The 24098-nt window shown below is 40.4% G+C and overlaps 1 protein-coding gene and 1 pseudogene across 1 annotated transcript in view; one reads left to right on the forward strand and one right to left on the reverse strand.

Moving 5' to 3' along the window:
• The window catches only part of Il1r2 (interleukin 1 receptor type 2), a 40028-nt gene extending 22196 nt beyond the window's left edge, over positions 1–17832 (forward strand). Inside the window, exons 3-10 of the mRNA XM_020157400.2 lie at positions 1071–1198; positions 1817–2078; positions 6699–6867; positions 9801–9975; positions 12332–12394; positions 13599–13734; positions 15352–15494; positions 17638–17832. Coding sequence (XP_020012989.1) covers positions 1071–1198; positions 1817–2078; positions 6699–6867; positions 9801–9975; positions 12332–12394; positions 13599–13734; positions 15352–15494; positions 17638–17756 — 1195 coding nt within the window. The 3' untranslated portion in view covers positions 17757–17832. The remainder of the gene's footprint in view (positions 1–1070; positions 1199–1816; positions 2079–6698; positions 6868–9800; positions 9976–12331; positions 12395–13598; positions 13735–15351; positions 15495–17637) is intronic.
• A 3538-nt stretch (positions 17833–21370) lies between these two features.
• Positions 21371–23479, reverse strand: LOC109682264 (translin-associated protein X pseudogene; annotated as a pseudogene).
• Positions 23480–24098: the final 619 nt, after the last annotated feature.

The following is a 24098-nucleotide window of genomic DNA, read 5'->3' on the forward strand; positions in this document are numbered from 1 at the left end:
CTCCTCGTTCCTTGGAGCCTTCCCTGTGTGTGGACCCTCCCTGTCTCCCTATGCTTGAGCATAAGCCCCAGTAAAGCCTTATCTGAATCGCTTGCCTCTTCACGATTTCTATCTTGAATTGAGCAAAAGGACCCAAGGCTGGGAAAGTAGAGTAGCTTCCTGTGAGATGGGATCACACCATTGGAAGACAAACAGGTAGCATTAAGATCTGGGTTGATCAGTAACCATGCAGTGAAATTTGTTTTGAATATTTTTTGTTCTTGGTAGCTTGAATCTGCAGATGAAGAAACACTGGATACAGAGGGTGAACTGTACAGAGAAAGCTCTCTGAAACACGAGGGTTTCTTGGTTTCTAGCGATTCATTCGCTAGAATGAATCTCTTTTTTTTTTTTTTTTGGTTTACTTCCATTCCTATTTTTTTTTCATTTTTCTTTTGTTATTCATATGTGCATACAAGGCTTGGTTCATTTCTCCCCCCTGCCCCCACCCCCTCCCTTACCACCCACTCCGCCCCCTCCCTCTCCCCCCTCAATACCCAGCAGAAACTATTTTGCCCTTCTCTCTAATTTTTAGAATGAATCTCAAAAGGGAGTTGGGGCACTATAATAAATGAAGCAGGGTCCTCACACATGGAGCTTCTGTGTGTCTATTAATGGTGAATGCCACAGAGAACAAGAGAGCCATGAAGAAAATATGGAGTATTGGGGTAGAAAAGAGGTACAATTTTACACAAGGAGGTAAAGAAAGCCTTCACCAAAGAACTGGTGTGTGAGCACAGACTGGGAGGAGTGGGTACCGTGAGAGGCAGGGGATGCTGAAGTACATTTCTGGAGAGACTGATACTTAGGATATGGAACTCCTGTTCCAAGCTACAGGGGTTTGACTCGAGGTGTGTTCAGTTCATAGAGCCATAGAGAAGCAAATGCAAAAGTTTTGAGTTTTCTAATTTAAAAAATCTAGGTAAAAATGTTTCTATTAATTATCAGGTGAAGCTTCCAGACCCTGCCCCTGGGACCATCTTCAAGGTGGGGTTCATAGCTCCTAGTGACCCCTCTGTCTCCTCTTCTAGGCTACGAAGAGCTGGACTTCGGATGTCCACTTCCTGTGTACTGCAAAGGTTTTTGGGAACAACGTTCATCTTGTATATGTGGACAATGGGTGTGTCTGCCTTCACCACTCAGTCAGAGGAGCACATAGGTAAGAAGCAAATCCTTTCGCTGGAAAAGACTGACCTGCAGCTTTCCTGGGGAAAACAGTTGACTAGTGAGGTTTTTGTGATTATCAAAAAGCAACGTGAGAATGTTCATTACTTGGTAAGGGGCAGACGCTGCTCCTTGCCTGTTTCTTTTGCTGCAGCCTGGGTGTTGGTCATTTCCACTGAGAAGCAAACCCAAGATGTAGCTCATTTGCCCTTTATGGCACCTTTGAATGTGAACCACACAGTCTGTCAGAACTAAGCTTTTCCACCTGAATTCAGTAGGGTTCTACTTTGAATGTCCACAGATGAAAAATATGGCCAAATTGTAAAACCTTTCTCTTTTGGTCACCATGTGGCCTGATTTAATTGTCCTCACAGAATAGAAATTGGAATTGATAGTAGCCCTCAACTTATCATTTGGGCATTTTGAAGTCATAATAACAGAGGGTGTTCATGGGGACCCTCGGATTTAGGTCACTTTGTTTGGGACATGTAGCATCTTCTTCAACATGCTCTGTGTCCCTCTGCAAGAACCAGCTTCAGTGTGGGATCCTGGGAGGTTTTGTGATCTGGGCAGGTTTGGGACCTAAAGCTTGACTGTCATCTCTGTCCTTCAGTGGCTACAGACAACTGCCAATTTCGCGGCAAGCTTTACAAAACAGAATACCGGATGGAAGGGGAGCCTGTGATTCTGAGGTGCCCCCTGGTATCGCCTTCATTGGAAGCTAATGCCAGCGCCCATACCCTCCTGACCTGGCGTAAAAACAACTCTGCTCAGCTGATCCCAGGAGAAGAGTCAAGGATGTGGATTGAGGATGGCGCTCTGTGGTTTCTGCCTGCCTTGTTGGAGGACTCTGGTACTTACATCTGCACTGTCAGGTAGGCCCTGGAATGGGGCTGGGGTAGTCCAGCTCCTGGCAGAAGGGGCTGGTGTATGGTTTTTCCACTAACAGCTGGATTTCAAACTCCAATGCCCAGTTGAGAATCTACCTTATGTTCTTGCTTCACTGGATGTTTCAAGGCTCCCTCTCTCCTTTCATTTATTTGGTCTTTGCTCAAACATCACCTCTTTGGGGAGGTCTTCCTTAGCCATGTTAGCTGACACTGCACTACTTACCCTGCTGTTATTTTTCTTGATAACCTTTGACTCATCTGATGCATCCCTTTGTGTGTATGTATTTAACATTTGTCTACCCCATCAGTATGTAGAGCAGGCCAGGGACTTGATCTGTTTTCTCACATTGTAGGAAAACAAGAACTGGATATAGAATGCTGAGTGGAATTTTAAGAGTTGTATGGGGTCTTAGGAGTAAATTTATCCAACTGCTATTATATGGATGAGGGAAGCAAACTTGCTTAGAAAGTTCCCCTGGGGGTAGGTGGTGGAGCTGACACTGGAAGCCATAATTCTTGACTAGTTTTCCCTACCTTTTGTAAAATATATATAACATAAAATTTACCATCTTAGCCATTTTAAGTGTATAACTCAGGATCATTAAGTACATTCACATTGTTGGGCAACTATCACCACCATCCATCTCCAGAACTTTCCATCATCCCAAACTGAAATTCTGTTCCCATTAAACAAGAGTTCCCATTCCCTTCCTAACCCCATCTCTTGGCAAACACCATTCTACTTGCTGTTTCTATGCATTTGACTACTCTGGGTATCTCATGTAAGTATCATTGTATTTGTCTTTCTGTGACTGATTTATTTGTAGCATAATTTTGTCAAAGTTTATCCATAGTAGGCATGCGTGAGAATTTCCTTCTTTCTCAAGGCTCAGTATCATTAGTCCATGGTACATATACAACACGTTCTCCTCATTCATCCACGGATGCTGCGTTACTTCTGTCTCTTAGCTATTGTGAATAAGGTCAAATATGAACATAGCTGTGCGAGTATCTATTCAAGTCCCTCTATCCATTTTTTTTGGGTATATTCCCCAAAGATAAACTACTGGATCATATGACAATACTATGTTTACATTTTTGAGGAACTTCCATACTGTCTTCCACAGTGGCTATAACCATTTTACATTCCCACAGTGTTTTATTTCTCTACATCCTTGCCATTGTTTTTAATTTTATGTCCTTATTTTTGTAATAGCCATTCTAATGGTGTGAAATGGCTTTGCATTGTGGTTTTGAGTTGTATTTCTCTAGTGAGTATTGACATTGAGCATCTTTTGATGTACTGCCTGCCATTAGTGTGTCATCTTTGAAGAAATGTTTACCAAGTCCTTTGCCCAATTTAAAAATTGTATTGTTTGGGTTTTTATTTTTGATGAGTTATAGGATTTCTGACAATCCCTTATCAGATGTATGACTTGCAAATATTTTCTCCCATACTGTGTGTTTGTTATTCTCTCTGTTTATGGTGTCTTTTGGTATACAAAAGGTCTCAATTTTGATTAATTCTAATTTACCTATATTTTCTTTTATTGTCTGTGCTTTTGGTTTCAAGAAATAACTGCCCAATCTAACATCATGAAGCTTTTACCCTATGTTTTTGTCTTAGGAATTTATAGTTTTAGTCCTTGTATTTGGGCCTTTGATATGTTTTGAGTTAATTTTTGAATATGGTGTGAAGTAAGGACTTAGTTTCATGTTTGCATGTGCTATCTAGTTTCCCCAGCATCTTTTGTTGAAAAGACTGTCCTTTTGCCATTGAATGATCTTGGTCTTACTTCTTAAAGATAAAGTGGTGAGCCTTGTGCTGGTGTTCTTAAGTTTCTGGGTTCAGCTCTTCTGAAAGGGTTAATGCAGATCCTTGGCCTGATTGGGAAATAACCTTATTTCTTCAGTTGTCCCATCTTTTCTTCCCCAAGGCTCTGCTTGCTCCATCCACCAACTGGCTTTAGAATGTGTCAAGATTTATAAACTCATTTAAAGAGACACTGTACCCAGGAATATTTACATTTATGAAGTGAGAACCAGAGAAAGTGACATTTTTAGCACAAGGGAATTACTGGTTATGATAAGAGTTTCTGTTTCAGATATCAGCCCCTGTTCTAGGTGGTGTGTGCATGAGAGAGAGAGAGAGAGAGAGAGAGAGAGAGGAGGGGGAAATAAGGTGGTGGTAATGTATTGTATGTGTGTTTGTGATGTTGAAAATCTTTTCAAATCCAACCTAGCTTGGCATTATGAGCTATATGCCTAGCCCCCGCCAGAAGGAATTTGTCAATGAACTTTGCCTAGGCAGCAGGTAAGCAATCTCCTATTTCCATATCAAGGAAACCTGGATATGTGATTTTGTAATAGCTACAAATGCTGCTTTCCTTCTGTCATCTTTCTCATTCAAGGTAAAACATTCTAATTTTCTCTAAAGAGAACTACTAGGAAATTGTAATAGTGTAGTAGGAAAAATGGAATTTGGAATAAAAAAAAGACATAGATGGAAATCCTAGCGTTTCGCCTTCTCTCTGGTGGTACTTGGGGCTTATGACTTGACTTGTATGGGTCTCAGCTTTCTTCCCAGTAGAGAGGTTTGTTGGAGGGTTATGTGAGATCACAGCTGTGAAGGACCTGGTGTAGGGAGAGCCATGGTAGATGATGAATGTATGCGTGGAAATGCTCTCTCCTTTCGAAAGCAGTCCATATAACTACTGACATGATGTGGTGTAAACATCAGGGAAAGGTAAGCAGTCATGTTTGTTTTACAGATAGTTTTTACATTGCATTAGAAAAGTATAGCTAACACCCTATTTTATTTTTGTAGTATAAAAGAGTCCTAAGAGCTGAGAGTTCTGAGGTTGAGGGGCAGCAAAAAATCCCATCATGCTGACACACATTTCTTTGCCTGTGGGAAGGTTTACTGGCTGAGCTCTGAGGCTGTTTCAGCCAGCAGTTGCCATGACACTCTGGCATTTGCAGTCATAGGATGCAAGGCTGCTCTGCCCTGGAATTTGTGTAATTGTGCTATCTAGAGCCTGCATGGTCTTTCTGTCACTCAGAGCAGTCAAAGTGATGCTGCTGGCACAAAAGTTCCCCAAATCTCAGTGTCTGGACCAAAGGAAATTAATTACCAGATCAACATGTGAACAGTTTTGTGATTCGATATGTCTAGTAGGCTTGGTTTCCAGAGGTATGGCCCTAATTTGTGGGTTTTCCAAGGACCCTGTTGGGCTTCCAACCTTGATGTGATCTCTTAGTGGCCTTACAGCCTTAAGAAATTAGTTAAGTTTTGTACCTAAATTTCCTCATGAAAATGTTATAACAATAATTCCTACCTCCTAGGGTGGGAGAATAAATGGAATAATATATGCAAAGCACTCCACTTGGGGTCTGGCAAACACCAACTTGCTATGATTAGCTACTGGGATGACTATTTTCCATATGGGCACTGTCCTTTAGTCCTGTTCTCATTTGCAGTTCTTCAACTTGCAGTGAGATTGTGCATTTTTAAGGTGACAGTTAACATTTTGTGCTGCTTTGTGCATAAATTGTTTTTTTAATCTGTTTACCTTTTTTGAAATCAGATATGAAATATGATACAGATATTGGTGTTAGATATTTGAATTAATTCTTTTTACCTTAAGATAGCAAGCATTTCCCACATGTCTTTCACATATCTTTTTCATATTTTATTGCTTCTTTGGATGTATGTTGTTATACATTTTGCTGTTTGAGTAATTTTTACCCCATCTTTAAAACTCATCCTCATTGTCCTAATTGGTGTGCTGTATCTTAGGTAGCTAAAAACTTAGCTAAGATAGTTATTTTTTTCTATATGTTTTTCTATTTTATTTTATTTTTGGGGTGCTAGGGATTGAACCCAGGCCTTCATGCATGTTCTCCCTCTGAGCTCTCCCTGCAATCCCTTGTTTTTCTACTTTAAAAATTAGTTTTAATGACTGTCATCCATCCATTCCCCTATGCTTCCAGCAAGGTTTTGCCTCTGCTTGTTTCCCAGTTTTAGGGTGTTGCTAGAATTATTGCATTGAGATTATGGGTAGGCCATCAGCAAAAATTTATAGAAAACAAACTCAGCAAGTTAATTCCTTCCATCCAGTATTGCAAAAATCTTTTATAGTTCTTACAGAAAGTTCCCAGCAATTTTCTAAAGCTGGACTTCAGCTGGTAAATGGCTCCTGGGAGATGTAGGAGGAAATTTTCCTTGTATGGAAACAGTGGCTCTGGGGAAGTCTCTATTTAGATTTGGTTCCTTGGACCAAGAAGTTAGAGCATGTGGGAACTGGATTCAAGGAGCTTGGGAACCTGGACGTTTCAAGATCTTTTGAAGAGGACTTGGGATTTCTTCGTGGCCCTTGACGGCATTGGAAATGGGCTTGTGAAAGGTCCTTTGTGAAAAGCACAGGACACATCGCTGCTTCTGTACAATTGTGATGTGATGTTTTTTGCAAAACCTCCAGGGCTTTAAAAGGAACACAATACTAACCAAGAAAATTTAATGGGATTAGGGAAATTATTCTCAGTTTCAATTCATTTTATTTTGCCTTACCATTTATTATCCTTTCACCCCCGCTTTTAAACCAGAAATGCCTCTCACTGTGAAGAACTCAAGATTTTTGAGAATACAGAAGCATCTCTGCCGCTCATCTCATACCTGCAGTTCATAACCCAGTCAACCTCCGGAGTGCTAGTGTGCCCAGACCTGAAGGACTTCCTCTCCCACAAAACTGATGCAAAGATTCAGTGGTACAAGGTACATCTTTACAACACCATGTCATTAAAACATGTTTTACCAGCCACAGAAAAGACACATAATACCCATCTTGAGGATAAAACATCCATTTTTATTGACATATGTACTTATATTTTAAAAATATATTGAGCAATTAAAAGTGGCTGTGAATGGCTGCAATATTCTATTAGTTCTTATGTGGGTTGGGTATGGTTTTTCCAAACAGTGCATTGTGAAGACAGAATATAAACTTAATCCAGAGGAAATGACTGTTGAGGAAAATAGCTTTTACTCTGTAATTTGTCTATGAAAATTTAGAAAAACTGTTTTTATAACAACTTTATATACATATTAAAGAAGATTTTTTTCTAAAGCACGTGGCAAGCTTTGGGCTGAAGGAGCAAACATGAACACAAATTTCCCCTTGTCTGGTTGAATAAATATTGACTATCTTAATAAATATAGAGTGAGATCATCAGACATCGCTATGGGACCATGGGCTGACAGATTATAGCCTGGAACCAAGTTGGGCTGCTACCTGCCTTTGAATAACTCATTAGCTAAGGATAGTTTTCACTTTTTTAAAATGTTTGAAGTAAATACTAAAAGAAGAATATTTCGTAACACATGACCATTACCTAAAGTTCAAATTTCAGTGTCCATAAATAAAGTTTTACTGGAACACAGCCACACTCATTTGCTTAGGGATGGTCTGTGTCTGCTTTCACACTGCATGGTTGTGACCTACAGATTGGGAGGTTCTGAGAATATTTCCCATCTGGACCTTTCCTTGAAAGAGTTTTCCAGTCTCTGATATAGACTGTAGACTGATGCTGAGATGTAGAGTTATTTATTTAGTCAAGGATAAGAATTAACCCTTTAATCCATGATAGCTAAGCTGGTTACTGGTATTGTACCTATAAGATATTTGTATGTAATTATATTAGACTATTACATAATATTGGAAACTTTGAGATGATTTTCTCTATAGTCAGCTCCTATGAGTAAGCCAGGCAGCTGTGGATGGCCTTCTCTTTCGGTTTAGAAAACATGCAGGGCTGGGATATAACCCAGTGGTAGAGCACTTGCCTAGCATGCCACAAGGCCCTAGGTCCCATCCCTGAAACAAACCAAAAGATCATGCAGAAGACAAGCAAAAGGTTTTACCTGCAAAGGAAGGAACTAGGAAACCTGTTCCATCTTTCAACCTTGGGCGAGTTACTTCCCCTCTTGAACATGTTTCTGCTATAAAAAGGCAATTAGTTAATTCCCACTGCCTGGGTTTGTTTTGAAGATTAAACAGAGTGAGTGATGCACCCAGCAGTGTGCTTGACGTGCAAATGGTGCTTACTGAATGTGAAGTACTGTGACAGTACTTCACGATATTTGTCCCTCTGTAATCATGTGAAGCATTACTGAGCACATGCTGGGCCATGCCTGCTCTAACCTCCCTGACAAGCATTCAAACAAACCAGGGACTGTGACCGTCTTCCCTTTAGAGATGACAGGAAACATAGGCATCTACCCAAACTCACACAGCTGGTAGCTGAGGAAGCCAAAACCCTAACCCGTGCCTCACACCACTGGAATAACTGTGGTGCTGGGCCCTGTTTCCATATTTAACTCTTGTGCTAGAAACAATGACATCTCTCCTTTTCATTAAACATATTGCAAAGCAATACTTGGTGAAGGATTTGGCTAACAATTTCAGTTTTGTTTGTGTTTACATCCAGAGTAAGATTATGAAATGATTCAAGGTTGCATTTGGCTATTGCAAACTTTTGATCATCATGGTTATTTTTTGTTTGTTTGCTTGAGACAGGATCTCATTATGTAGCTCAGGCTGGTCTGGAACTCTCCATACCTCTGTTTCAGACATCCTGAGTAGCTGGGATTACAGGTGTGTGCTGCCACACCCAGCTTCACTATGGTTTTGAAAGAGATGTTTTTGAGGTGTGCTCATTAGGGTCGTTTCTTAAATCCTGTTTCAGTTCTTCTATCTTATTGGAGGCTTTGTACTTGAGGGTTCTAGTCTGTAGAACTTTGTGTCCTGTGAGAAGTGTGGACTAATTTCTACTATTTAATTTTTATCTTACAAAATTTTCTTTATTGTAATAACTCCTAAAATTGAATGATTTTCAGGAAATTACTGCAACACCATCTCTTCTGAATATACTGTCCAAATCATTATGACTATTAACAGTGAACTTCGTGGATATTTACCAATGCCAGTAGGAAAGCAGTTAGTCCATAAATATTTTAAGGCTGTTTCTTCAAAGATGTGTCAATCCCTTTTCTTAAGTGTGGTTAAAGTTAAGCAAATATGCTTTAAGTCTTGTGGCTCATAATGTCCAGCCAGTAATTTGTTTATACGTTAACAAATTCTTTTTCCTAAGCTGGATTGATGGTGCATGTCTGTAAACCCAGTATTTGGGAGGCTGACGCAAAAAGATCAAGAGTTTGAGGACAGGGGTGGGCACAGTAGCTCAAGCCTGCAATCCTAGCTACTCAGTTGGCAAAAAGTTTGTGAAACCTCATCTCAACCAATAGTGGGGCATGCTGCTGTGCACCTGTCATCCCGGCTATGCAGGGAAGCACAAATCTTGGTCCAGGTTACCCCAGGCATATAAAATAAGAACCTATTTCAAAAATAACCAGTGCAGAAAGGGCTGGTAGACTGTTTGGAGTGGTAGAGCTTCTGCCTAGCAATCACAAAGCCCTGAGTTCAGGCCCAAGTACTGCCTGAGCTACATAGAGAGATGCTGTTTTTAAATAAAATTCCTTTTCCTGAAAATACTGTTTAAAGTATGCCATAAACACAAAATAGGCAAAGTAAATATCAGAGCAATTCTTGGATTGCAAATTCAATAGTGGTTGATAATGATGACGCAATTGCTAGCTATTGAGATATATATTGGTCTATAATATAATTTTAAAAAACATTTTTCCTTAAGGATTCTGTCCCTTTGGCTCAAGATAATGAGAAATTTCAAAGTGTGGGTGGCACCACGCACTTACTCCTAACAGATGCTTCCATGGAGGATGCAGGCTACTACAAATGTACTATGACATTTGCCCACAGGGGCAGGGAATACAACGTCACTAGGAATATTGAGCTCCTGATCAAAAGTAAGTATTTACCAAGAGGTACTTATCCTTTCTGGTTCAATAGTAAGTGTGATAAGAACAAATTTAGTGTCACATTGAAGCCCCTGGATGGTTTGAAGGGCAAAGGAAAATGGATACATCAACTGTTCTGAAGGCTACTATGCCATGTGGGTGACACACTGAAAGGTATAAATCACAGTGTCTTTATGAGGAAAGGTGAATAAACACCTGGGCAGTTAAGGATCTAAAACAGAAGCTAAAACTTACCACTACAGGGGACAAAACAATGGTTTACTTGGAAGGCCCCTTTGGAAAGTCTATACCTATGAAGGGTTACCACCTAGAGGGCTGGTGATCAGAACATGGTGGCCATAACTTTATGGATAATTCTAGAATGGTAGGATTTTATTGGATTTTTTAACCAGAAGGCTATGCATTGGTACGTTCAGTGGTAATTACCCTGTGTTTTTTTTTTTTTTTTGTCTTCCTTAAGGTGTGTCTTGTTGGTCTTGCTACCATTTATCTGATATACTTGAGACTAGAAGTCTTTTAAGATTTGGTATTTTTTCCAACTTTTGGATAATTTCCATATACATAATGAGATATCCTGAGGATGAGATCCAAGTCTAAATATGAAATTAATTTTTCAGATATATTTTATACACATAAGCTGAAGGTAATTTATGCAATATTTTATACTTTTATTTCATTTTATTTTTTGAAACAGATTCTTGTTATGTACCTCAGGCTGGTTTCTAACTTGTGATTCTTCAGCCTCAGCCTCCTGAGTGCTAGAATTACAAATATGTGTCACCATGCCCAGTCATGTCATATTTTAAATAATTCGATGTATTAAACAAAGTTTCATGGTGTGGAATTTTCCACTTGTGGCATCAGATTGGTGCTCAAAAAATTTGAGATATTAGAGTACTTCAGATTTTGAATTTTCAGAGTAGGGATGCTAAAACTGTACCGAGATCAATTATACTTGAAAATTCTGTCGTGAACAGGGTTGGCTAGTATTTAACATTTTTTCAACATTTATTCCATCCCTCCTATGTGCTGGATAAGGAAGTAGGGGCAGGGGGCATGAAAGTGTGGAAGTCCTGGGCTCTTTCCTGGAAACTACGCCATATTTCTTACATTTATAGCTAACACATTTGGAGTCTTTCAAGGAGACTTTAGAGAGTTTTGGAAAAAAGTAGTAAGTTTAAATAATTGGTCTATGAAGGAAAAGACTTTTCTTACAGAGAATTCAGAGGTTCACTTTTATTATAAGTGACATCATATTAACAACTTGTTTTCTTACAGGATGGTGACAGACTTCATGTGCCTTTCAGCAAGGCCCCATCTTATTTGTGTGATACTACATAGGAACAGTAGGGGGCAGCCAACCTACATATTATACAGCAGCTCAGTGGTTCTCAAAGCCTGGTCCTCACACAACAGAAACTGCCAAAACTGTGTACACATGCATACATGTGCAAACTCTCAAACCCGGGCATTGAGGGGATTCAATCTTGTTTCACAGCCCAGCCCAAGTGATGTTGGTCACCCTCAAGTTTGAGAACCACTGACAGAATCCTGGATGCTTGTCTCTCTTCCTTTCTTGCCCCAGTCACTGTCCAGTAGCAGTGTGACTTTGAGGGGTCCACAGTGGAGGTGCCAGCTGCTCCCCAGGCTATACTGTCATGTTGCCTAGTGCTAACTCATGAGGATTTCAAAATGCTCCTTAGTAGAGGAAATGGGGCTGATGAGGCCAGATGAGGGACAGTGTCCAACCCTTCACTCACCCTCCAGGTGCCCTTTTTGCCCCACTTCAAATGCCCAGTTTGTTCAAGCTAGTTCTAATTCTTTGGCTGTCTATCTCTGCCTCCCCAAGGAGTTTATCTCCTTAGTTAGCATTAGTGGCCAAGGATGGGTATTTATTACCCAGTAAGAGATTAGCCTTACAAACAGGTGACTCTCCAGCCCCTGTGCCTGTTCTTAAAGAAGTGAACTCAGTGGTAGGAATTTTGGAGGTGTGGGAGAGATCTTTGGGCAAAATCTAGCCTGTGGATAACATTAATGTGCATTCCGGAAGCCTGAGAGGGGAAGGGCTAATTGTTTATCACAGAGTAAAGAACAAAGACCATCTGTCAGAGGAATGTGTGACTGTGGCCTCTTCCAGTAATGTCTCTGCTGGGAAAAGCACTGGCCAAAGATGCTCAATTTTGTGGCGAGCTCAATTCTGTTTCCTTTGCCAGACAAAGGCTGATTCTCACAATGACTGGCCACACCGTGAAGGATAACTTAATTAACCAAACAATGGAACCTGAATCTCAGCTTGAAATGAAGGCTTCCCTAATGGAATCTCTTTTCCTTACAACTTTCTCAGAAAGAAAAGAGGAAACCATTCCTGTGATTATTTCTCCCCTTGAGACCATACCAGCATCTCTTGGTAAGACCTGCAAGGATTGTACTTGCATGCCTGCGGCCATGCCTGAAATCCCAGTGTCAAGGGCTTGGAGCCCTGTGACCTCACCACACTTGCTCCTTTGGGTGGAAACCATATAACCCCAGTGGGTGGGGTTGAGAGGACAAATACAAGGAAACATTTTTCCTTCCCAAATATTGTTAGGAATAGCATTATTAGAAAGCAAGGATACTTTGCTTCATTAAAGCTCTATCTATAAAAATCTAAATACAACAAGGTGAATATTTGAGTAGCAGTTCTTAACCACAATAAACCATCAATAACATGAATCCCTTACATAGTCACCGCCTTCAGTAGATTTAAAATAATCAATGTTACCAAAACTTGGCTAATGTTTAACATCTCTTTGCGACTCCATTTGAAAAAGTATTAAATGGCCAGAGACAGTTTCTAGTTACCAAAATAGCTGGTCAGTTGCCTGAATGGTATGATGAAAGTAACCAGCCGAGTTTCCTACTTTTCACCCCATTTTGAACAGTCCACAGTAGTGGTTAGTAAGCGCACATGAGTGGACTATACTAATGGCCTTCTGATGCTCATGGTAGGAAAGGAACTGCTGTGTACTAAGCATTTACTATGTCTAATGGGATACTAATAATGATTGTGATTGAGGCCAGGGGGTCTGGTATTATCACACTGCCAACTGTAGAGGGCGCGATCCTTAGAAAATGAAGTTGGTTTTTAAAGGGGTAATTTTAATGAGAGCCGTCTTGGAATGGAGAGTTCCCTGGGGAAATGTTAGAGCTGAGACTAGTAATGGGCAAAGAGAAAAAAAAAATCACACACTGACCTGGATTTTTTGAAGTAACTAGAATCAATTGTGGAAAAAGGCAACCCTTGAGTTCAGAACACCCCAGAAGGGGGTGGAAGTGGTGGGGGGAGAATGCCCTGTAGGAACTGTGTGACCTTGGTGAAGCCATTCAGATTCATGTGCTTCTGGGTTGTCACCTCTGTGAAGACTAGTTGAAGGTATTGGAGGCATTTAGCAAATATTAAAGTTCTATGTGAACAGAGTTATCTGAGGAAACTAAATTTCCTTGTAACAAAAGGACTGGCCAATGAGGAGGAGGGACCCCTGGCTCAGGCTTGCTGAGGGATGTGAGGAGCAGGAGTGACTTTTTCCATGCTGGTTTCTGACAGTTGATGTGTTATGTCTTACTGTACACAGGGTCAAGGCTGACAGTTCCATGTAAAGTATTTCTGGGAGCAAACACAGACCCCACCATCTTTGTGTGCTGGATGGCTAACAATACTCTGGTACCATTTACCTACCCAGGAGGCCGTTTGACTCAGGGGATGAACTGGTAAGTGGGTGAGGGGCTTCTATTATGAGACCTCTGTATGCTTTATTCTTCCTTTTGGAGACAAAGTCACATTCAACTTATCAAGATAATCATACACACCATAGTAAAAGTAACCATTTTAAAATTGCATGCTGTTGGATTTTTAGAATTTTAAATATTGAATTTTGCTAAACAACTATCTAGAGAATCAAGATAGATTCATATAGATCTTTCTCTAGATCTATATGAGTTGAGTTGTAGTTGACTCATCAGATGCTGCACTTTATGGATGTTCAGTCATTTATTTCTTGATTTTTGTAGGTTAAAAATACTTTGGAGTTCACACATCTCCATTCCCTACTCTGCCACCTCACTCTCAAACATTTTCATAAATCCTCACAAAGACTCTGAGACCTAGTCACAGTGTCTGTACTAGTGCCTCTTCCGTTTGTTAGGGACTTGTGGGTTGTAACGTTTTCTAAAAAAGATTGATAATAAGCAAGAGTTCAGGTCTTGTAAACATCTGTCTCTTGACAATATTTTATTACTGTGAAACTAGATCAGATCTTGTAAATGGAAGCCATTTGTATATGAGGAAGACCACTCAACATTTCAACTTATAAAGTGATTTTTAAATTACAATTTTGATACTTTGAGTCATCCTGAACTCTTGCTCCTTAGTCTTTGTCTTCTTTGAAAGACTTATCAAAAAAGTTCTTTCTGGGGCCAGTCTGGCAAAGACTCTATCTGAAAAACATACTGAAAAAAGCAAAAAAAACCCCAAGGGTATAGCTCAAGTGGTAGAGCATTTGCAACCATGAGGTTCTAAGTTCAATTCTCAGTACTGCAAAACAAGCAAACAAACAAAAAACAACAAACAAGTTCTTTCTAGTTGCAAGTTAATGAATAAAAATAGTGTGGTTAGCATAATTATTTCATTGCAAGTCTTTGCTGCAGAGGACTTAGTCACATCAGTCAGCTTACTCATACTATCATTTAGTTAAAGGGACGTATTTATATATGTTAATAAATAAAAATAGTATTAGTGGATCTACTCCAGGATGTTTTTATTCATACAAATGGATAGTAGTGAAAGGTGTTCACCTTCTGCTCACATTTCAAACGGAGGCTTCCCTGATAAGATCCCTTCCCTTGGTCTGCAGCTCTTTGACTTGGACTTGAGCTTCTAGAGTGAGAAATAGCTGTAGAAATGAGAGGAAAGCACCAGGGAGGGCAGAACTCCCGGAAACTCCTTACTCTTCAATGTATAAAGAAATTGTTGGTGAGAGGGTCAAATTTCCCCAAACTTGATTTTTCTGTTTCTGCTACAGGATCTTTGTTCATTAACAGCCTTTAAAATACGAAAATTTCCATCCAAATGAAAGTGAGAGTGCAAGTTCTTTTTGTAACAGATTCCTGTTACAATGAGCACCACTTTCATTGACACTTGGCTTTCCTTCAGGCTTAGAAATTCTCCCAAATGAATAGCAAATATAATGGGAAGTTCTAACTTCATGAAACTAGAAATCAGATGAAACACAACAAATCATTCTAGTTTGAGAATGTTTGACTGCCTACATTGTGAAAGATAAGCTTACATTGGATCCATCACACTTAAGTGAATGTTTTCTCACTCAGGGAATATTCAGAAAATAATGAGAACTACATTGAAGCACCATTGATTTTTGATCCAGTCACAAAGGAGGATTTGAATACAGATTTTAAATGCATTGTCTTTAATCAACGGACTTCTCAGACACAATATGCCACACTCAAAGAAGGTATGTATTTTGTAGATGCTAAAAGGGAAAACGGGCTAGGAATGTAGCTCAGTGATAGAGCACTCGCCTAGCTTGCCTAAAGCCCTAGGTTTGCTCCCCAGCACTTAAATACTCGAACCAAAAAATACTGTCTTTTGAAAGGAAAAACAACTTGTTGAGAGTTCTATGGATGTGAGACAAAGCTATGTGTTCTATAGATGATTTTTTTTCTGGAGCACTGAAACCAAATCTGCCAGGTTTTAAAGGTTGTTTTTGGTAGGTTGTAGGCTGGACATTGGGAAATTATCCTCACATAAAAAAATTAAATTGTAAGCTGAGTTTTAGACAACAGAAAATGGCTCTGTGATGAACTTTTAAATAGCCTGAGTCCTCGCGTTGTCCTGCCTTGGATCACCAAGGTCTGCTGTACTCACATGACCTCTGGAAGAGGTTTTCTATCTTAAAATTGAAAAACTCCATCCTGCAAGAGCTGGGGACTGGAAGATACCAAGGTTCAGGGCAGCTTTAATGTCAAAGCCACTAAACAACAGGAAGTAAGTGCAAGTCTGTAGCACCCAATGTCCACTTAATGACATTTCAAAAAGAAAAACACAACTTTTGGATGGAGTTGATTTTGGCTCTCTGTTTAAATGTTGAGCAGGAAAGGGAGGTGGAGCTGATGTAGTCTCTGCTGACAATCCCAACAGCCCACAAGCCAAGGTGATTCTCACCAGGAATCCCAGCAATGTTTCCAAGCAGGCTTGCAAGAATCAGCTAAACACTACTGGCTCCACATCTGCACAATTTGCGAGAGAAGCGACTGTAGACATACTTTAAATTAGAAAGCTGATGATCTGGCCAGGCCTTAGGACAGCGATTGACACGCAGAACAGCTTTTCTTCAACTGGGCTCCTATGCCAGCAACATCACAAACCTGAGCCACTAGTTGAAAATGCAGATCCTGAGACTTACCCTCAACACCTCCAGACAAACCCTCCTAAGGGGCAGCTGAAGACTTCACCTTCCCAGCTCCTGCCACACTAAAATTGAGAACTGGGGCCTGTGTGCAAAGGGTGGTGTTGCAGACTCCTTCCATGACCTGCAGGCTAGGGGAGAGACAGTGAGGTGGGGGCTGTACAGATTTGGAAATTCAGGTGCTAAAAAAAGCAGTTTCCACATTTGGGGGATCAGATTAGTGAGCCAAAAGAACCCATGCCTTGTCTGATTCTGGCACTGGAAACTTTTGAAATTTTCTGTCAATGGAGCCCTGTTGACATGTCCCTTCTTGGGCTGGGCATGACCGATCCACGAGCGCACAAGCTGAGCCCTTCACTGGGATGGACAGACACATTCAACTAGCTGCTCAGGAAATTACAGTCTGTGTATTCATAATCTGTGTGGATTTATGAGGCATAAGAATCCTCTGGAAAATCGAGCTGAAATTGTGGTGATTCCTGGATGCCTATACTGACTATGTCAAATAGTAACTTAAAAATGTGAAATTCCACACACTTGTCATTCCAGCACTCTGAGGCTGAGGCTGGAGGACTCGAGGCCAGCCTGGGTTACATAGAGATCCTGTCTCCAAAAACAAAAAGAAGAAGAAAAAATTCTGGCTTGATCAACAATATGTCAAATAATGCTTGAATCTCACATTTTCTTTTAACTTTTTTTATTCACAATCTCTTCACCCATTTCCATAATACAGAGATACCTAGGAATAGAATACACAATAGCTAGGTCTAAGCAGTAATCTTGGCATCCCAAGTCAAAGTTTGTTCTTTCCTTTTGTTTCTTTATTTAATTCTCGTGATGTCCTTGCTCATTGGAAGAGGGCAGAATGTTCCCTGGCTAAGTCACAGATGAAAACAGACAGTATTTTAAATGCATACTATGCACAGTTGGAACAGTTAGTCCCTCATCACCTGCCCCCTGCTTTGTGATGTTCCTGCTAACAGATTTTGTCCTGCCTTACTTGTTTCTCTTATGTCACAGACATCATTCTCAGATATCCCTGATTTTGGTGTAAGGAGCATTTCTGGACAACAATGCACATTCATCAGGAAAAACAAATTTCAGTTTGTCTCTTCTTTATAAACCTATGCTGCCCTATTTTGCATTGAGAGACTGTGACATCCTGACACGCCTCTTTTTCTCCCCACAGCCTCCTCTACATTCTCCTGGCAAATTGCACTGGCCCCTCTGCCTCTGGTCATCTTGGTTTTGGGGGGAATATGGATATACAAGTGGTATAAACACAGAGCTGAAAAGCATATGGTGTGACCACCCTAAGGACTGGCCACCAAGACCTTCTACCCTACCCAAATACAATAAAGGAAATGGAGCAATGCAAGCTTAATTGGTGTCTATTCTTATGGAAGTTGCTGTGCTATTCGGAGGGGCTCTTTTTTTCTTAGTTTTTTTTTTTTTTTTAACAAAGTCCCTCTGTTTGTAGCGAAGGAATGAAATCTTATATTGCATTTTTTTCCTGAAAACCAATTGATGGGAGCAAATGTACACACAAGTGTATATAAGTAGCTCTTTGTCACTTGTGACTTATTCAAAAGAATGAGGTTGGCCTGGGATAGGGGTGTGACTCAGTGGTAGAGTGGCTGTCTAGCATGTGTGAGTTCCTGGGTTCCATCCCCAGTACCAACAAACAAACAAACAAACAAAAATCCAACAAAAACAAAAAAATAAGGTATCTTTAGGCCTCAATAAGAGAGAAAGCTTCTAAATGACTTGAAGTTCATCCATCATTTAACAAAACTGTGTTAGAAGTTTGTTGGCTGAACTCTAAGGAAGGTTTTGGAGATACAAAGATCATTAAGTCATAGTTTGCCTTTCAAGAAGGGTAAATTTCATCTGAATTCTGGAAAGGATGATTTAGAAATTCCAATACAAAAGAATCAGCAAAAATTGGTGAATTCTGTGCCTGGTGTCGGTGGCTCACGCCTATAGTCCCAGCTACTCAGGAGGCAGCGATCAGGAGGATCATGGTTCAAAGCCAGCCTGGGCAAATAGTTCATGAGACCCTATCTTGAAAAAACCCTTCACAAAAAGGGCTGGCAGAGTGGCTCAAGTTGTAAGCCCTGAGTTCAAACCCCAGTCAGAAAAAAAATTGGTGAATTCGTTGGGAAGGGTGAGCCAAAAATAGCAATTAAGATAGAGTTAGGACCATCAGAAAAATAGGCACATAGGAATCTATTAGTCAATGGAAAAGTAGATCAACTTCCTAACAGCACTGTAAATATGAAGAGAAGGTAAGGACACTGACACAATTGTAAATGAATTGGAAAAGTATAATCAGAGCCTCTTTTATATCACATACATAAACACATCCAGATGGATAAATGGGTTTAAGTACAACAAAATCAACTGGCAGGAAAATTAGATCAGTCCCCCATCTACTTATTTAGGCACCTGATCAAATGTGCTCTTCTCAGAGGTCTTTCCACACCTTTCTGTCCCCTCAGTCTGCTTGGTGCCATGGCAGGTTTTATCATCACAGACCTTCCATTACATTTGTTTGTTTTCTGTGTTCCCCACCTGAGTGGAAGATCCATGAGGGCAGAGGTACCACTTTGATCACAATTGTCCTCCCAATACTTAGAAGCAGGAATTTAATAAATATTTGCAGACTAGATGAAAACAGAATGAGCTCTTTCTTGTTCACTACCAACAACAGAATTGCAAGAGTAGAAGGGGATCAGGAACTAGAGAAAAGGTCAGTTTGAGAAGAATCAACTTAGAATGTAACACATTTGTATATGGAAGCAATTCGAGGACTCTCCCTGTATAGCTATCCTTATCTCAACTAGCAAAAATGCTTTGTCCTTCTTACTATTGTTTATACTCTCTCTTCAACAAAATTAGAGATAAGGACAGAACAGTTTCTGCCTGGAAGCGAAAGGATGGGGGGAGAGGGGGAGGGGTGGGGGTAGGGGGAGAAATGACCCAAACATTGTATGCACATATGAATAAACAAAAAAAAAGATATAAGTAAAAAAAAAAGTAGAGACTATTTACTTAATTATGCTATAATTTCTGTATAATAAAGTGATAAAAATATAATTTGAAGGAAATTGTGCCTAACATAATAGAATTAATAACTCAAGCATATAGAATTACCTAAAGTTTTTAGAAAGGTATGCATCTCAGTCTATTTGGACTATTATAACAAAATACCACAAACTGGGCAGCTTATAAAGAACAGAAATTCATTTCTTACAGTTTTGGAGGCTGAGAAGTCAAGCCACTAGCAGCTTTAGTGTCTGGTTAGGGCTGCTTCCTGGCTCACAGACAGCTATCCTCATGACCCAGTTACCTCTCAATGCCCCTCACCTACCAATCCCATCCCATTGGGGGTTGGAGTTTCAGCTTATGAGTTTTACAAAAACACAAATTGTCTAATAGCATCAACTCTCTAATATGTGTAAGAATATATGTGGGAACCCATGGAAAGGGAAATCAGAGTTGTAAAATAAAAGAACTTTGAGATACCAGTGCACTAGCACTTTATCAAGTGTTAAAGAGTGAGGTCAAGGTTGCTAGGAAATAATCACTCTCACACCCTAATTATTCCACTGACATTTTGACCCTGAGTAGCAAATACACAGCAAGCCAGTGGGGTCCTGGGGCCAACTTGCACCTACTAACAAGAGTCAAGAGTTTGTATATCTCTTCCCAGCTCTGACTGTTCAGTGATGTCACGACAAGAGGGAAAGCAAGTTTGAGATGGAAGGACTTGGCAAGGACATCACAGATGTGGGTACTTCTCCCCTCTGCACCTGTGGCTTGGATGCCATGTGATATCTTCTTCCTTCCTGGGACTTCTCTAGGGCTCTTTGAGTTCCCCACCAGCAGATTCTGGCAGTGTCAGCAATGACCCAGAAAAGAAGCTGACTGCAGCCAGAAGGAACCGCCAACAACTCTTTCCCAGCATAGTCTGTAAGGTGTGGGCCCATGGAGTTAGAAAGAGCATAAGATGGCAGGAGAAGCTTGAACACTGAATTTGTGCTCATATGAAGGAATCACCATAATGTGGGGATAGCTACATCAAAAAAAAAAAAAGAGTTGTTATCTTCCTAAGAGACATACTGAATTATTTATGGGATGGTATGTTAAGTTTGCTTCAAAATTATCCAGTGCTGGGTGGGAGAATAGATGAAATAAGGAAATGAGATTGGCCACATGTTGATGATTTTTGACACTGATGATGTCTACACTGCATTTTATTATACCATTCTTTGGACTTCTGTATATATATCTGAAAATGTCCATAATAAGCGGAAATGCAAGGTAGGGACAGCCCAAATACCCAGCAGGCAAGAGAATGGGTGCATAAATGGTGGTAAAATAGCACAGTGGCTTTGTCCAGTGGTAGAATAAATAAATTATTACAATAAGTAAACTACATGCAACAATATGGAAACATATCCTTGAGTAAATAATCCCCAGAAATCATACCATGGTGCCCAAGATGCACTTTTGTAGTGAAAAACAACTAACACTAAACTTTCTCCCTCTCCCTCTCTCTTTCACACACACACACACACACACACACACACACACGTACGCATATATCTATAATTAAAATGTATATGCTCCCTTTTTTTTGGTGGTAATGGGGTCTGAACTCAGGGCCTCATGCTTGCCAGGCAGGTGCTCTTCTGCTTGAGACATACCCCCAATGTCATGTACATGCCTTAAATATAAATGTGTGTGTGTGTGTGTGTGTGTGTGTGTGTGTGTGTATGGATAGTGTTTATGTCAGGAAACACATGACGGACAAGGGTTGGTGTGGGTTAGGAAGATGTAAGTTTCATTAACTTCTAGATCTCATGTTTGGTAGTGGATTATCATTGTTTAACTTATAAAATGAACACTTTTTTTTTTCATCAGGCATGTCTGATTTATTTTCTTTTAGGTAATGTTTTTTGGAAAATTACATTTTCAAAGAATCAGCCCTTACAAACAGATAATCTTTCCAAAAATAAAATCCAGTATCTAGACTCCTAAAACTTACACAGGCAGATTGAAATGTCTGATGGTCGGCCAGGTGTGTCATGCTCAAGCAAGTTTCACGTCACACACAGTCAGCTACAGCTAATTTCAGCAGCAAATCCAAGCCCTACAGAGCACTACAGACAACAGGTGCTGCTCTCGGCTGGGCTGACAACTGTCTTATTGCTAAAGTATACATGCTTTCTTTGGCAACTTTATCAATTTAACACCTCAGGACAGCTATAAAGGTTTGGGTTAACTCAGTACTTAAATTATCATTATAATTATTTGAATGTAATTTCTAAGATGCTAGAATAAGAAAGCCTCCCAAAACATGCCTAATGCCCCCCAAAAACCCCACAAAATCCTGCTAAATAGTCACTACAAAAAGCTTTTCAGTTTTATACACAAGTTCATAATTCAACTCAAATTCACCACTGAAAACATTACAAAGTTAGATCCAATTCTCCACCATATCTTCTGTGATAAAGGACAAAAAACAACATCTGGGTACCTGCCAACTTTTCTGAAAGGCTTTTTCATATAAATTCAAAATGGCCTAAAGGTGGCCAAAACTTAATAGGAATTTTCACTGAAATACTTTAAAACTTATATTTAAATACTGGTAGCTTACTAATTTTTAATTTTTGTTCCATGGAATAATACTATTTTGGAGGCTTGGCGCAATATGACCAAGAAATTTAAACAGGAAGCTCCAAGTCTATAAGTTTAACTAAGAAATCTTTTCTCTCTCTATAAAGAAATCCCCAACTTAAAAGGCGTCCACTAAAAAATTATCACTCCAGAATTCACATACAGTAAATTAAAACAAGTATGACAGAAAGTGTGAAATATATTCATGTAACACATAAGCAACAAAGGTCAGTCAGCAAAAAGTTCAACTGTGCATACACTGCCAGCACTCGTGTGCACGCTTTCGGAACAGTGAGAGTGACTCGTCCGGGTAATTTTATATACAGCTGTGTACAGTATAAAACAGTACAACTAAAAACACGTCTATGCAAAAGCCACCATGAAGTCCAATGAAGCACTAAGTAACAGTCTCAGGAGCGGGTCTGAGTTCTTAGCAGAGCAGCTGCCTGGCGTGGCTCTAAGAGACGCCCTCTTCCTGATGGATCATTTCTGTTTTAACTGAAAACACATCTGCCAGCATATGTTTTGGAATCTCTGAGCCCCGGACTTTGAGGGCAGAACAAGCATGCTCTACTTTGGCCAGACTCTCTTTCAACGTGTACAGCTTCTTGGAAATCTCATTAGGCCCCGTGTTGCCAATGAAAAAGAACCCATCATACACCTGGCGTAAAAACCGGCTCACTTCAAAGGGGGTGTCGATGTCCTGTTCCCCACACTGTTAATACATGTACACATCAATTCTCCTGTTAAATCTGCCACTCCCAGCAGGTAATCCACGGGCCTGACTTTCAGCCTCCACGTGACAAGCTGCTTCTCCTGGGCATCAGAGGAGGGAGTCTTGTTTTCTTTCCCACTGTCTTCTGTTGTAAATATCAACTGTTTATTAATTTCTTCCTTACTGATTAATGAACGTGTTTTGATGAAGTGTTGAAAGGAGACCGCCTCCACATATTCCTGTAGTCCGGTAGTAATGGCTCGATGGAACTGATGCATGTCTTCTCCTGCTAGCTCCTGGGCTACCTGTAATATCTTCTGTCTGACACCATCCAACTTAATTTCTGATTCTGTCAGTATTTCTTCCATATCAGGAGTACTCGTAATCCTATGGAGCAGAAAGATTGTCCTCTTACTCTCCAAGTTAGATCCCGACTCAGTTTCGGCAGCCTCTCGTACTTGTCGCGCCGAGCATCCAGTTCCAGCTGAAATGATTTGAAGGCCACCATCACAGGTGAAGACGAATTCACATCCTTCTCCTCTCTTCTGTGGCTATGTGGAAGTTGGCTATGAGGGTTCCTCTTCCTGAACCCTCCCGATCCTTCTTTGCTGCTCATGTCGGCGGGGCCTTCGCGCAGTGGCGCGGAGTCTGTAAGCCACGGAGCAAGCGGGGTTACGAACGCAGGGCCCGGCCCCCCACGGCCCACCGAGCGCGGACAAGCCTGCCAGGCGAGACCTGTCGCACGCAGGGCATTCAGGGGCCAATGAAGAATGTGTGTCATGAATGAAGGATTGTTACTAACCTAATTCTATGCATTGGAATCCAAATTAGACAAACAAGTTGGTTTTTCTTTTCTCTTCTTTTCTTTTTCTTCTACTCTTTCTTTTCCTTTTCCCTTTTAGGCAAAAATTTTAATAGGAAGGAAAAAAGACAAAGCAAAGGAGGTAGCACTGATAATGGAAGATTCAGGCTGAGAAAAGTACAGGCATTTTATGGGACTTTTGGGGTGGTTTGGGGTTTATAGTCATGACTTTTGAAAAATTGCTTTTTGCTGAATTAAGGGGATTTTCCCAAGTAAGAGAGAAATCGAAGACTGGAAAGTCTTTGGAGACGTTCTTCTCACATTATGCTGTACCTGGTGAGTTTCTTTCCTCTTGTAATCCTGGAATAAGGGACAGGCATATGCTCTTGACAAGGGAGGAGAGAAACTTGGTGGATAGAATGTTTTATGGATTAAAGGCATGGAACCT

The sequence above is a fragment of the Castor canadensis genome, chromosome 12 (genome assembly GCF_047511655.1).
Source record: "Castor canadensis chromosome 12, mCasCan1.hap1v2, whole genome shotgun sequence".
Lineage (NCBI taxonomy): Eukaryota > Metazoa > Chordata > Mammalia > Rodentia > Castoridae > Castor > Castor canadensis.